Source organism: Aulonocara sp. 'chitande type north' Nkhata Bay, linkage group LG2, assembly GCF_057382095.1.
Source record: "Aulonocara sp. 'chitande type north' Nkhata Bay isolate Kocher_YH1m ecotype deep benthic linkage group LG2, A_spYH_male_GT1.1, whole genome shotgun sequence".
Taxonomy (NCBI): Eukaryota; Metazoa; Chordata; class Actinopteri; order Cichliformes; family Cichlidae; genus Aulonocara; species Aulonocara sp. 'chitande type north' Nkhata Bay.
Window position 1 is genome coordinate 37,101,298 of NC_141345.1, and position 13,703 is coordinate 37,115,000.

General features: G+C 42.2%; 1 protein-coding gene across 1 annotated transcript in view; it reads right to left on the reverse strand.

Annotated features, from left to right (window-relative positions):
* Window positions 1-4,395: 4,395 nt before the first annotated feature.
* Window positions 4,396-13,703, reverse strand: part of rnf103 (ring finger protein 103) — a 12,799-nt gene continuing 3,491 nt past the window's right edge. Inside the window, exons 2-7 of the mRNA XM_086261710.1 lie at window positions 13,437-13,585; window positions 10,970-11,085; window positions 8,975-9,397; window positions 8,751-8,883; window positions 7,842-7,928; window positions 4,396-6,853 (exon numbers count right to left, since the gene is read on the reverse strand). Coding sequence (XP_086117836.1) covers window positions 5,882-6,853; window positions 7,842-7,928; window positions 8,751-8,883; window positions 8,975-9,397; window positions 10,970-11,085; window positions 13,437-13,585 — 1,880 coding nt within the window. The 3' untranslated portion in view covers window positions 4,396-5,881. The remainder of the gene's footprint in view (window positions 6,854-7,841; window positions 7,929-8,750; window positions 8,884-8,974; window positions 9,398-10,969; window positions 11,086-13,436; window positions 13,586-13,703) is intronic.

Genomic DNA, 13,703 nt, shown 5'->3' on the forward strand with positions numbered 1-13,703 from the left:
GTTCTAGCGTATGAACAGATCCAGAAGAGGTGCTGCAGTCTCAGGATGGCTTCCACAAAATCCACAGCTCACATTTATGTCCCTTTTGAACTTCGTCATGTAATGATTAGCAGGATAAAATTTATGCAGTATTTTAAATGGGACTTCCTTCACTTTATTCGTTACCAGATACTTGTTAGGAATTGTCCATACTCTTTTCCAGTTAATGTCACTGACAAAGAAATTCCAATAAGAGACCACATGTGGGATAGTTAGAGATTCTGTCTGGAACAAAGCACGAATATTCTTATTACTTTTACTGTGGTTTGTTAGACAGATTCTTCCTATGTGTGAATCTAAAGGGTTGGGGAGAGAAACAGATGATATGCAAGGTTGAATACCTTTAAAAAGCATTATAATACCCGTAGGTATTGCATCAAATAATATGGCATATTCTTTGGGTGTGGCTGGAAATTTATAGGTGTTTAAGAATTCTGAATAGGACATGAGCTGCCCATTAGGATTAAACAGCTGATTCACTAAAACAATCCGTTTCTCAACCCACCTAGAAAAAAATAATGATTTATTTTTATACACTATGTTCCTATTATTCCAAATTGGACACGTATGGGGTGTAAAGTTGTGTTTATATATAAGGGACCAAGCTAATAGAAGTTGTTTGTGAAACATCGAAAGGTTTTCTGGAAGCTTATCTATATTATAATCACAACCTAAGATAAAACTTAGACCACCAAACTTAGAGAAAATGTAGTGAGGAATAAAATTCCAAATGGATACCGGATTTTTAAGAAAATGTTTAGCCCAATTAATCTTAAATGTATTGTTTAGAGTAGTAAAATCCAAAACATTGAGACCACCGTGCTCATAGTCATTCATCAATACACTTTTTCTGATGTAATGTGTCCGGTTTTTCCAGAGCAAGTTGAAGAGCATTCGGTCGATATCCTTACAAGTTTTGCCGTCCACATGCAGAGAAATTGCTGCATAAGTCAGTCGAGACAGACCTTCTGCTTTTGAGAGCAATACCCTTCCTCTTAAACTTAAATCTCTCTGCAACCATTGATTTAATTTGGTTTGAGATTTTTTAATAATTGGGGGAAAATTTAGTAAAATTCTGTCTTTTGGATCTTTGCAGATAATCAGACCTAAATATGTTGCTTCATTTTTAACTGTTATATTACAAATACTCTGAACATTACACTCTTTGACAGGTAATAACTGACATTTATTTAAGTTTAGGACCGATCCAGACCCTTTTGAGAAATCCTCTATTACACATAAAGCAATTGGCACTTGGCTGGCAAGTTAAGCCTAACAACATGATTATTAGAGGTTCATGCGTCATAAACTATAGTGTCACACAACTCTGAGTATTATGCAAACAATTTTCAGCATTTAACCAATTATTTCCTCGTTTTATTTTTGTGTTTTATTGCGGCAGCAGTAAAGATGTCTGTTACCTACACTCTGACCAACAATTAGTTGACATTAAACTGCCGTAATCAATCGTTTTTACTCAAGGTGAAACTACATGTTTAATTTCTATTAACATAGAATCTTAAATTATACATTAAATAAATCAAGTTTACAATAGTACGCTTTATTCAAAATCATTAGTAAAATAATTCTATAAAACTTAAACATAATTTTTATCAGTACTTAAAATAATAAACTGTCTTTTCTTGTACTTTAATTGTACTGTTTTTATTTGTTACTATTGTATTAAAATACTCTTAAACCAACGATTCAAAACTAAAAGAAAATAGAGTGACAGTATATCCAGAGAGGATCCACCGTGGCACGCAAACAAACCCCACAAAGCGAGGCTTCGTTAAACATTTAAAACATTTGTGCCACAATTGTATCGATTCTTCGAAACAACTTCTCCACAGTGACACCTGCTCGCCAATTTGGCTATTGCCACATGTCGATAATGCTATTCTGCGAAAAAATGTGGCAGACAACAAAGCTACTTATAATACCAGACTGTCAGTAATGGTGATCTGCACATCTGTTGGCTAAATCCTTGTACAAACAATGCAAGAAAAAGATTGAGACTGTTAAAGACAGCAGGCTTTGATTGTCATAAACTGTGCTTCAACAAACTGATCCCTCTGTCTACATCCGTGCTGCTGAGCAACCGCTGAACCACGAAGAAGCTCCTTTATCCTCCTGTGGATGTTTTATCTTGTAACACCGGCAGGATGTTAGAGTGAGGATGTGATGCAGCGAATAACATTTTTTGTTGAAAGTAGACAACATTTTTTACGAATGTGTGTATAAGAAATAGAAAGAGGTGGTATCAAAAATATAATTCAGTAATTACAAATGATTCTGCTTCATAAAAATGGAATCCTGGCACCTCGCAATGTCTCAAAGCAGCAGGTACGTCCCAGCTGGGGTGAAGCACACCAAAACCTTGTTCAGTCGTAGCCATGTGATCTGGATGTTTTAAACCACGCTTCTGACCAGTGTTTCGAAGCAACCACGCTTCAGAAGCAGTGTCGAAACGTCTGTTCCCATCCCTAACATTATCCACAAACGTTAGAAACATGGAACAGTGGTGAACCTTCACAGGAGTGGCGGGCAGACCAAAATTACCCAAGAGAAGACTAATCCAAGAGGTCACCCCAGAACAACATGTAAAGAACTGCAGGCCTCAGTTAAGGTCAAAGTTAAGGTCAGAGTTCATGGGTGGAAATGGCCCGCATAAAGGGTTTCTCGGTTTTGCCAGAACACATCTTGATGATCCCCAAGAATGACAAATGCACAACGTTTGTCCAGAAGTATAATCAGATATGGGGCAAGCACAGAAGCAGCCAGGATCAGGTCAGCTGACAATCTGCTTAGATTCTTTATGTTCTCTATGTCTTTTTATTCAGATGTGGAAACAAGTGTTACGAATGCTTTGAGGGAAATCATGTATATTTAAGCTTTCTGAAGGTTAAAAACTGCCCTGTGTGTGCTTGTTTATGTGAGTTCTTCAATCCTTTAATCTCTGCAGTGGAGGTTCGGGTTATATTGATAACAACATCAGCACAACTACCAGTCACAGTAGCTGCTTTTATCAGATATACAGCAGGTTCAAAAGTACCAGAGACCATTAACATCATTTCCTGCATGATGTAAAATAACAAGCATCTGTTCTAATGTCATTGGTGTAAAAGAGGAATGTGGGAGCTGCAGGCTAGTTTATCAAATCCGCAAACAATATCAATATGGTGACTACAAAGGCACGAGGTGGTGAACAATTAAAAATGCAAGTCTCGTTAAGTCTTTTAGGGCTTGTCGCTACCAGCTTGGAAAGTGTAGACACTGTAACTTTTGTAAAAATAGCTCTTTCTGTGTTTGGGTGATGGCTTGAACAGGGCTCTGTGAGATGTTTTCATAACCTGGCCCTGCTTTAAACTTCTCCACATTTTCATCCCCGACATCTCAGATGGGTTCCTTGGTCTTCAAAGTTCTGTTTGACAGTCGGGTGCTTGGTATTGAGTATTACTTCTCCTGTCTCATCAGACTTGTTCCCTTCTGTTTTCCTTGGTGTCCTATAGTGGTTAGGGCAATCGTGGCAGCCTGGCTTCTGTCAGTCTGCCCCGGGGCAGCTGTGGCTACACCTGTAGCTGCCTCCACCAGTGTGTGAATGTGAGAGTGAATGAATAGTGGAATTGTAAAGCGCTTTGAGGGTTTTGAAAAGCGCTATATTAATGCCATTATTATTATAATTGTCAGTATTTATCCGTGTGTTCTCCATTCAGTTGTCTTCCTCTTTTATTGTGTCCATTGCTTCCTGTCACTCGTGTCGTTTACTTTCTTTGCCTCGACACGTCCATCGTTTCCAGCCGTGTGTCCCACCTCATGTCTCTCCTCCTGTTTCCAGTCTGTATTTATTGTCACGTGTTAAGTGAAAAGTAACATTAGTGAACTTAGGAACGACTGGAACGAGCAAAATAAATGGATCTTCAATAGGAGAAAGGAATGTTAGAATAAGGAATATTTTCGATCAGAATGGTAGAATTTAATTTCATTGCAGCTTTTCTACATTTGTGTTTATTACATTAACCTTGTTGAATTTGCGCAGAACTGTTCACTAATTTCTAAAGTGATTTTTAAATCATTTTTGAATGTGATGCATTCACTGTACTCGTCATACATATTATATTCAATTAACCAGGATGAATTAGAGCATAACTGTACTTTAACATCAAAGGAATATTGCAGTGGCTTGAGATGAAACCTGACACACAGGTGAGCCAGAGCAGGGGTATGTACGTGACCATTAACGATCAGTTAGTTTCACCTGTGTTTTTGTTACCAGCTGCAAAAAGTTTAGCTGGTTTTAACCACACACACACACACACACACACTTCTGCAACCACATGCAAGTTTGGTATTGATTAACTACACCAAATAACCACTGAGAGATGAATAACGTTAATCTTTTAATTACAATACAATATTTGCCAGGGAAACCCTGCATCCATCCACCCACAGACTGTTGCAGACCTATAGCGCCCACCGTGGTGCAGCAGCTAAAACTAGCAGGATAATAAATGTTGTTTGATGGGAAAACTGCTCGGGTCAAAGCACTGAGCATGTTAGGAAAAAAATACTAGGCAGATAGTTTGGGTTCAGTTGATCAGGGCATACCTGTGATAACATATTTATATCATACAAAACAGAATTCTTTTGAAGATGGAGAGTCTAAAAACTCCCAGACAATGCAGCTGTTGTGGTCCCATAACAGGGGGTCTCGTCTTGCTCTTAGTTGGTAAAAGCTGAAACTATCTGTCCTGGGTGGGACTGTGCACAGCTGGTACTGCTTACTCTGATCATAGGCGCAGCCATCAGGTTAGCGGTGTTGCCTGAGTGTTCTTAGAGTGGATGTAAGACGGTGTGATCACCCACACAGTTTACTCCAAACATGACTCGTCTCTGAAGCATGCAACGAACCTTATTTCAGCTCTCGCACATATGAACCCCAATTTTGTGACATTTGCTTTGGTTTAGTCTTCAGAGACCACAAAGAAAATCAAGGTAAACGATAGTGACGAAGTCTAGAACTGGTCACACTTTAATCAGCTCACAAACACCAAAGCCTCATTTTCAGGTGACCAGTTCAAAGGGCTCCAGTCAGAGTCAGTCCTGTCGCCCTGCATGCACATCAACAGCTGTTCACTGTGTGAGACCTCTGACCAGAATCTGTGTTGGTGAAATATTGCAACAGACAGGAGACAAAGTTTAATCTGAATAATTCCAGATGTTTCTTGGGGAAAACGGTCAGAGTTACAGGAAAGTGCTTCTCAGCAATTATATCCAATTAATTTATTTGAATTCTGCTCCTCTCCTATGGTGACCAGTGTGCAGGAGACAAAGCCATTTCATTTCATACAGTTCAGGACAAAATGCAAACACAAAGCAAAGGCCTTCTTTGCTGCAGGTGCAGATGACACAGGACGAAGCACAGTCTACATAGATTTCTGTACAAATGTCTTCTGATGCATTCAGCTTATCGTCCTGACAGAAATCCAGCTGGTAGCGTTATTGGGGCGATTACGTTTTCTCTCAGACTGACAACATCCAAACTTTAAGAATGACAAAGCAAAATTAAAAATGTTTTCACTGCACTACATTGTTTATTGTGGCTACACACATGGTTACTGTGAGAGTCAACGTCCCGTCTAGATAAGAAGCATTGTAGCTGGGCTTTGACAGCCCAGCTCATCAACAGGAATGGAAGCAAAGATTACTAATGGCTCATAATAACGCCGCCCTAATCACGCTTACCGACCACGTTTCCTTCTTAATTGTTCTTGATGGTTAGAGAGTCTGAAGAGACACGAAGAGGAGAAACTGTCACCATCGATAGCTGAAGGCCATCTCATCAGTCCTGCACTGTGTTGTCAGTAGAACTACTCTGAGCAGCCCTCTGCTGTTTCTTTTTGTAGCTGGGCCAGCGACATACTGGACAGCAGTGTCTGCCCGCTGCCAACCATACCACAATGCACTGCTGGTGGAAGGCGTGGCCACAGGGGAGCCCCATCAGTACCTCCTCGCTCACAAAGGTCTCCAGACAAACCACACATTCTGAACACTGAAGCATGTCACAGGGCCACATTGACCAATCACAGTGTTGATGGTTAGAAACACAGTCAGACACGACGCAGTTATCCTTCACCGCCCTGTCAGCTGACAGCGAGCTTCCATTCCCGGATGATTCAGCAGCACACGCACACTGACGGCCGCCGCTGGCGTCCACGTCGCCGCACGCAGGAAGCTGTGAGTTGAAGTTCACACTACATAGTGATCTCTTGTGGCTGCTGCTACCATGTGGAGGTTCCTTCCTCTCTTCGTCTGAATGTTGACTACGTGTTTCTTCATCCGCCTTTTCACAACAGGCCTCCGACCCGGACTGACCAGCTGCTCTGAGCCTCCAGGTCGGCAGCGTTTTGATGTAATCCATGTTTACTAACGGACGAAGCCACAGATCAGGAAAAGCCAAATGCTCAAATAAGAAGTTAGGATCATCTTCCCACTCTGAGTGGTCAGACGGAAACTGCTGTAGTGATGCAATTGGATGGAGCAGGTAGGAAGTGTACCAGTCCCACAGACTGGCCAGCCACTCCAGGTTTGTACGGCTGTCTTCTTGGCTCCTGGTACCACAGCGCCGTTTCTTCTCAAAGTAGTCGACGAGCAGGCCGTGGGCTAGGTAGGTAGACAGGAAGAGAGCTGGGTGGGATGAGTAGAAGGTCCAGTCAGCTCTCACTAGGCTGGCTAGTGTAGTGGTGTCAGCATAACGCAGCAGCTTCAGACTGTAGCCGTGCAGAAGGTCCAGATAGGGCAGCTGAAGGAGAGCCTGGAGAGAGTGAGCAGGCAGGGATTAGTGACAATTATTAACAGTTTTACTCAGTAAAACAGAACATGCAGTCTGTTGTTACATACTGTCAGAGCAGTTTGGATTCTCTCTGATACGAATGCAGTAAAGTGCGACACACAGCCCTGGTTACTGTGGAGTAACTGCACTGTACTCGATTCACTGCCATGAAGGCTAACGAGGGCAAATGCTCCGTGATGTCCTGGTGGATGTAAAACTGGGCACCGTGCAGGCCTGCAGGCCACATGCAGGCCTTTGGTTGGAACGACAGGTAAAGGTCCGGTTCATCCACCAACATTCTCCAGGAAACGCCCACAGTGGACGGCTGTTTATTGTGATTTTGTGGAAAATTGTAATTTTGTCGCTTTTAATTTGAAAGTCCCTCCTATTTTTTAAATTTATGTAAGTAATATGTGTGCAAATGAATGCAGCTTAACTGCAAATGCACTGGAACAGATGTTTTAGAGATTTAAGTTGGCTAACCATTAAAAGTGAAAACTCACTCACTTTAAGTCGCCCTGAACAGCACATTACATTGTAGTACAATAATCCAAGCATTTATAAATCTATTTATAAGAAGAAAATCAGAAAACTTTATAAACATATTAGTGTTTCCACTAAAATGGAAACACTAATATCTTTATTAGTTAGCATAAAGTAGGAGAGGCCTCCTCCTGCGGACACGAAGCACGCTCCCTGTGCCCGTCCAAATATTCATTTCAATCAGTATTAAAATGGATTTTCAGTATTTTTGTATTAATGACTTTTAATAAATGTTTAATAAATCACAGAAGATTTGCCTTAAATCTAGATGAATGCTAAAAACCACTTTTTTAAAATTATGTGAATAAATCGTTATTGTTTAGCTCTCGTTCAGTCTTTTTTTCTTTACTGCAGCAATTGAAAGTAAAATGCTTAACACAAGAAAAACGTCAGGCGTGAGGACTGAGTGGTGCCGATGATTCCCTACCAGAACTGGCAGCCAGGAAACCAGCAGTATGGAGTTGTAGGTCCCAAGTGTTCGGATCAGAACTACAAATCGTTTCACGGTTGCTCCCTGAAAGCATGTTAACGATTCACATCAGAATTTCAGAACAGCACTACATGACCTGGAAGCTAGAAGACCAAAGACAATGCAACAAAACCCAAACACAGAAGGAAAGAAAGTAACATCAGGTTTGGAGATGTTGCAGTAAGAGCTGAAGAGAGCTGTTCAGTCAGGATATCTTACAGTGACGTACAGGTCTGTAACAGGACTGAAGATGCACCAGACAAGTGGCCAGGGATCGGCCAATCAGCATCACGTATAACCGAGCTGGTCATGGACAACATGCATGCTTACTAACAGCTAAAATACTCCAGGTAAAGACAGGCGCATGGCAGTTTTTCAGGTAATTCCCTGTGCATCTCTGTAGTACTAGAAAACTTTTTATTTGTTTCAATGAGAGAAGAACTGTAACTCAATGCAATGTGGGGAAAACTGTAAAGCTGAATAATTTATTTTATTATGAAAATAACATTGTGGATTGAAGAAAAGTTGATTGTGTATGCTGTCTGAAATCATTTGTAGGAAGAAACTCAGACTTGACAGTAATAACAATAATATTGGCAGGAAGAAGAAAGAAAAGGACAACTGATGCATTTCTGGGAGAAACTTCCTGTTCCTGTGCAGGTCTATGAAGCAGCACAGACAGCATGTGTAGTTAGGCTGAGCTAATGTAACTGTAGCTAGAAGCATCAAAGCTGTCAGATGAATGTAGCGCACGAACAAGTAAACTTCGAGTAGAACATAGTAAATGTAAAGTAAAAACACAAAGTAGAGAGTAGAGGCTTTTTGTCCCCTTTCACCTCTACAACTAAGGAAGACTGAAACAGTGACCTGTGTAATGAAGAGGTCCATCCAGGCCAGCAAGTTGATGAGGACCAAACTGAAGACAAACAGATCGTTGACCTCTGGTTGGACCGAACGCAGGAACGTATCCATGGCAGCGAGGGACAGGAACTCCCCGGTGCTTTGGGGACGAAACACAGACTGCAGTTTAATTTCTTTACATAAAAAACGTGCTTTTAAAAAAATCAGACATCTTCATTAACAGTCATCACCTGTTGCCATAGTGATATATGCCCTCAGGCATCTTAAGGATGTAGGCGGGGCTGCGTGTCACACCAATCTCTGATAGGCTGCTATAGTTACCCCAACGACGCACATCCACAAAGATGAACTCGATCCTGCCGGTGAACTTAACAGACAGCGAGGAGAAGAAGGCCGGCGGCTGGGCCAGGCGGGCAAACAGAAACATTTTCAGTGGATGAGCTGGGTCAGAACGCCACTCCTCCACCAGCTGCTCAGAATGATGCAGGGTTTTGATTCGATGAGCCACATGTGAGGTCATCCAGCGGAAGATCTGCTCAGTTTCAACCCGACTCCCTTTGTACTCTTTAAGCATGACTTTGCCCTTTGATGCTGAAGTCTGGGGAACCGACATGATCAGGGTGGAGCGCTGCCAGCCACGCTTGATGCACGACCTAGCACACAGAAGACATAACCAACAGTGATCCACAGCAGGTCAAATCTACATGCAGTTTCATCTGTCCCACTGGAACCGCTCAGCTTTATGGCCCCACTGCTGCTCCACGACATACCAGCGCTGTTATACAGTACGTCGTAGTTGTGCTGCTGTGTGGCAGAGGGTGTGTGTCTGAACATGTAGTGGACTGCATCCAGTCCCTGTAGTCAGAGTGGGTTTGCCAACAGCACATGTCACACATCACAAAGACCGTGACAGCAACATTTCATCTCTGAGTGGTTCTTCTGACAGCAAAGAACTTCAGCTTGTTTTAGTTTAGCTGTCCAATCAGACCCTGTCCTTCAAACTAGGAAACATTGATCATGTCCTGGTTTGTGCAAAAAAAAGGATGAAGTGGCTTTGAGAGGTCAATGAAACTAAAACAGCTTTTCAATAAATGCTCCTCGTGACCAAGCTGGTGGCACAGTGAATCTTTGCTGTTGGAGAACATCTCCAACTGAAGGTGAGCAAACACTGCTGATTTCACGCTGTCTGCTGGGAGGAAACCAGTTTCCCAGCATACAATCAGTCCGAATCCATCTGTGCCAATGAGCACAACTACTCTGCGACATGTCCTCCTGACGTGAGTCCTGTACTGACTCACGTCAGCCGGTTGTCAACCTGTGAACATCTGATTGTGCTCCACAGCTGCTGAGCACCTGCTGCAGTCAAACCGCCGTCCTGTGGAGGAATTCCTGTTTCAGATGTGTCAGGTTCTGCCTGGACTCTGTTAGTAGTTTATATGAATAATTATATAAATTTGTATTTGTTTAACATGAATTTTTGTAAACCTGCATCAACAGAGTAACAGTATTTAGTTATTTTAGGTGATCGTCGTATTATCTCAAACAGATCTCAGCCTGCTGGTAGATACACCTGAGGCATCCATTGTTGCCTCGTTCACAACACTTTCAGAAAACCTGACCCAAGCGCTCTGAGGCAACTGTTGTTGTGACGTGGTGAATGGCAAATGGACTGATTCTTATATCGACCTTTTCTGCTCTCCTGGAGGACTCAAAGCGCTCTATACAACACGCCCCATTCACCCATTCACACACACTGACACTCCGATGGATGCATCCGAGAGCAACCTGGGGTTAGTTAGTTAGCCCAAGGATACTTGACATGCAGACTGGAGCCAGTAGATGACCTGCTCTACCTCCTGAGCTACAGCCGCCCCACCACGTGGCACTATATGAATAAAAATGAATGAAACTCAACTGACCTCTGACCTTGAGGTTGAGGTCACTGAAATTCAAACTCATCTGTGATTTTCAACACCGTGTGTTATCGCCATATTGTCACTATTGTGACATGGTAGTTGCTTTGAAGATGGTCACTGGCTGGAAGTCACAGACCTGGTCCTAGACTTGGTCCCCGTCTTCAAAGCAACCACTTCAAAGACTGCAGGATCACTGCACAGGGTCGCGGTGCAGCCTTCCACCATGTTCTTTCCTAGTGTGACTGTCAGATTGTGTAACTGTTGTTCAACTTCCGTAGTGTCTCTTTCTGTGGAGTAACAGCATATCACCTGTAGTCATTGGAGCAGTTGAAGGTTCCAGTTCTGATACCAAACTGGGACACCTTCTGTACCATCTTCCCCCAGTTGGACTGGCTGAGCAGAGCTTCCCGGTCCTGAGCAATGACCTGCCGTCACACACAGGGACATGATACGGTCACATTGGTAGTGCTGAACAATCAGCTTTTAATATGATTTGCAGATTAAACCCACTTTATTACAAAAGGCTTCCATGTTCCAGTGAGACTGTCACTGTGGGCGAACCGACGTCGCTTCTTTTGTCTCTTTGCACCAGCTTTGTTGTGACAGTGCAGCCATTTCCCATGCATTTACTTTGATTTATGCCACAGCTGCCCTAAACTCCCAGTATGGGTAATTACTAAAATAGTTTACACCAGCAAGCACAAGTTCAGTTCTAGAATTACAATATTTTTAATGCTAAAATATTATTATTGTTATTGCTAAAATTTCAAACTTCCTGATTTACAAAAAAAGCAGCAGAAAAATAGTAAAGCACATTATTTTTGATTAACATGCCAACTAATACTTTACTTGAATTTCCTAAAGAACTTAATTTCAGTGCAGGGATGTGAACGTTTACATCCACCATCTCAGAGCAGTGGAGCTGCAGCAGTGGAGCTGCATGCAGCTTTGGATGTACAAACTTTTATTCAGTTTGTTAGCTGACTAACATACACACACTCAGACTGACTGCAAATATATATTTTTGCTTTGAAACAAGTTTTTGCCAGATTTTGAAAACATTTAGTGGCGGGGGCGTGGCAGGGGCGTGGCGGGGCGGGGCGTGGTCTCTGGCTCCCTGCAGTGGAGGGGTGGTGCAGCGGGCTCGAGGGGCAGCTGCAGCTACTCTGTAATCATATTTTGTATCACCTAATATTTTGATTCATTTCATTTTTCACTCTGATAGACCTACTGAGTAAATATTAAATACATTTCTATTATTTTCAAATTAATACATTTCCTATTTTGAGACAACTGGACAACAGGTGAAGAACTGGAGGACTGCCCACAGAGGCGGAGATCAGAGTTATTGAAATATTTGTTGAGTAATCGAATAATGAAAGAAAATTAGCAGATTAGTCAACTACCAAAACAATCTCCAGCTGCTGCTTGTTTGTGGATCTCTCCTTTCAATCTTGTCTTCAGTAACTCAACCTTATTCTTCATTAGGGTGACCGACTTGTCCACTGAAGAACATTTCTTTGCCTGCAGAAAGTCTTGGGTTGCTTTTGCAGTACACTTTGGGTTATGAAGCTCTGAACGGACACAGTGACTTTTAGCTGTCAAACAGATGTGCTCATATTAGACTAAAGAATAATTATGCTATGTTGACGTCATGGTCACCTCAGTAACTGCGAGGCTTCCAGGTCCTGTGGCAGCAAAAGAAGATTTCTTTGATGTCACTTGTGAGTAACTATAACTACACCCAACTACACCCTGAGCCTTTCCATAGCTGGATCAATATTAGAACAGGTCACCCAGATCAGACTACTTGGTGTCACCATAAATCACCACCTCTCATGGTCTCAGCATAAAGACTGTTGTTAAGAACATGGGGCAGGGCGCCGCTGATCTTTCTACATCACTTCTTCTGTCATGAAGGATGTTATTAACGCACTAGTGTTATTGTTCAATCATCTGGTCAGCAGCGTGTGAGACAGACCTCAACAGACTTCGGTTAGTCCAGAATAAGGCGACCGCATTAGTGTTAAGATGTTCATACTATACCAGCATCGATCAAATGCAGAATAAACCTTCCAGTACAAGCTAAATTACACCATGGCTTACTTGGACTTCCAGATAAGATACACAATTATGCTACACGACTGCAGTGCAGTAACTCCTCGAGCCAAAGGTCAGTTTTGAAAAACTCTGTTATATTCGGAGCATCTTTAAAGTGGAATAAACAGCCTCACACAATGAGAGCACTGGCTGCTACTGCTAGTTTAAAAACATGAAAGCCTATTCACAGTTTTTAATTATTGTAAACATTGTAGGAGGCCAATGTTGTGCCTCAGTGTTATTGATGTTTACATGCTTACAACCTCACTGTGGATGTAAGAGCTAAATTATGAGGAGATTTTTGCATCTACTTTATTGTGTAATGTTTTATTAGCTTATACTTGATGGCTCGGGCCCCTGGAAGACTAGCAACCACTACCGTGGAAGCTAATGGGGTTCCTTATATATAAATAGATAAATAAGCCCTTTCTAATAGGCAGCAGCAGTTAATTCTTTACTAATGCATTTCCTCCTTTGCTTTACATTAATACCCCTGAAAGCTCCAGACCGACAAACTACTCGTATGTTTGCTTTAATGGAGGTGGTCACACTTTCTAAAGATTAATTCATCAAACGCATTTGAGTAGCAACACCCGGCTGCTGCTGCCTGTAAGTTTCTTTTTTTGGACACTTAATCATTCACCACTGACAGGTTTAACAGAGAATGTGCTTTTACCTGAACTAACCAGATCCCATCTTTAGTGTCCTCTACTAATTCATAGAAGTGCACCTCTCCACTGAAGTGTGTGGTGCTGGAGCCGTCGGCCTCTGTCTGCTCCTTCTGCTTCTTTATGGCCGAGTACAGCTCCCCCTGTGTCAGCTCTCCTGTGACAGAGCAAAGTGCAGCAGCTTTTAAAGAGCACTGATACTTGACATCCATGCAGCAGTGGTCTTCATGCAGCTCGATGTCATCCATGTACAGGAGGTGGCAACGTGTGCCGTT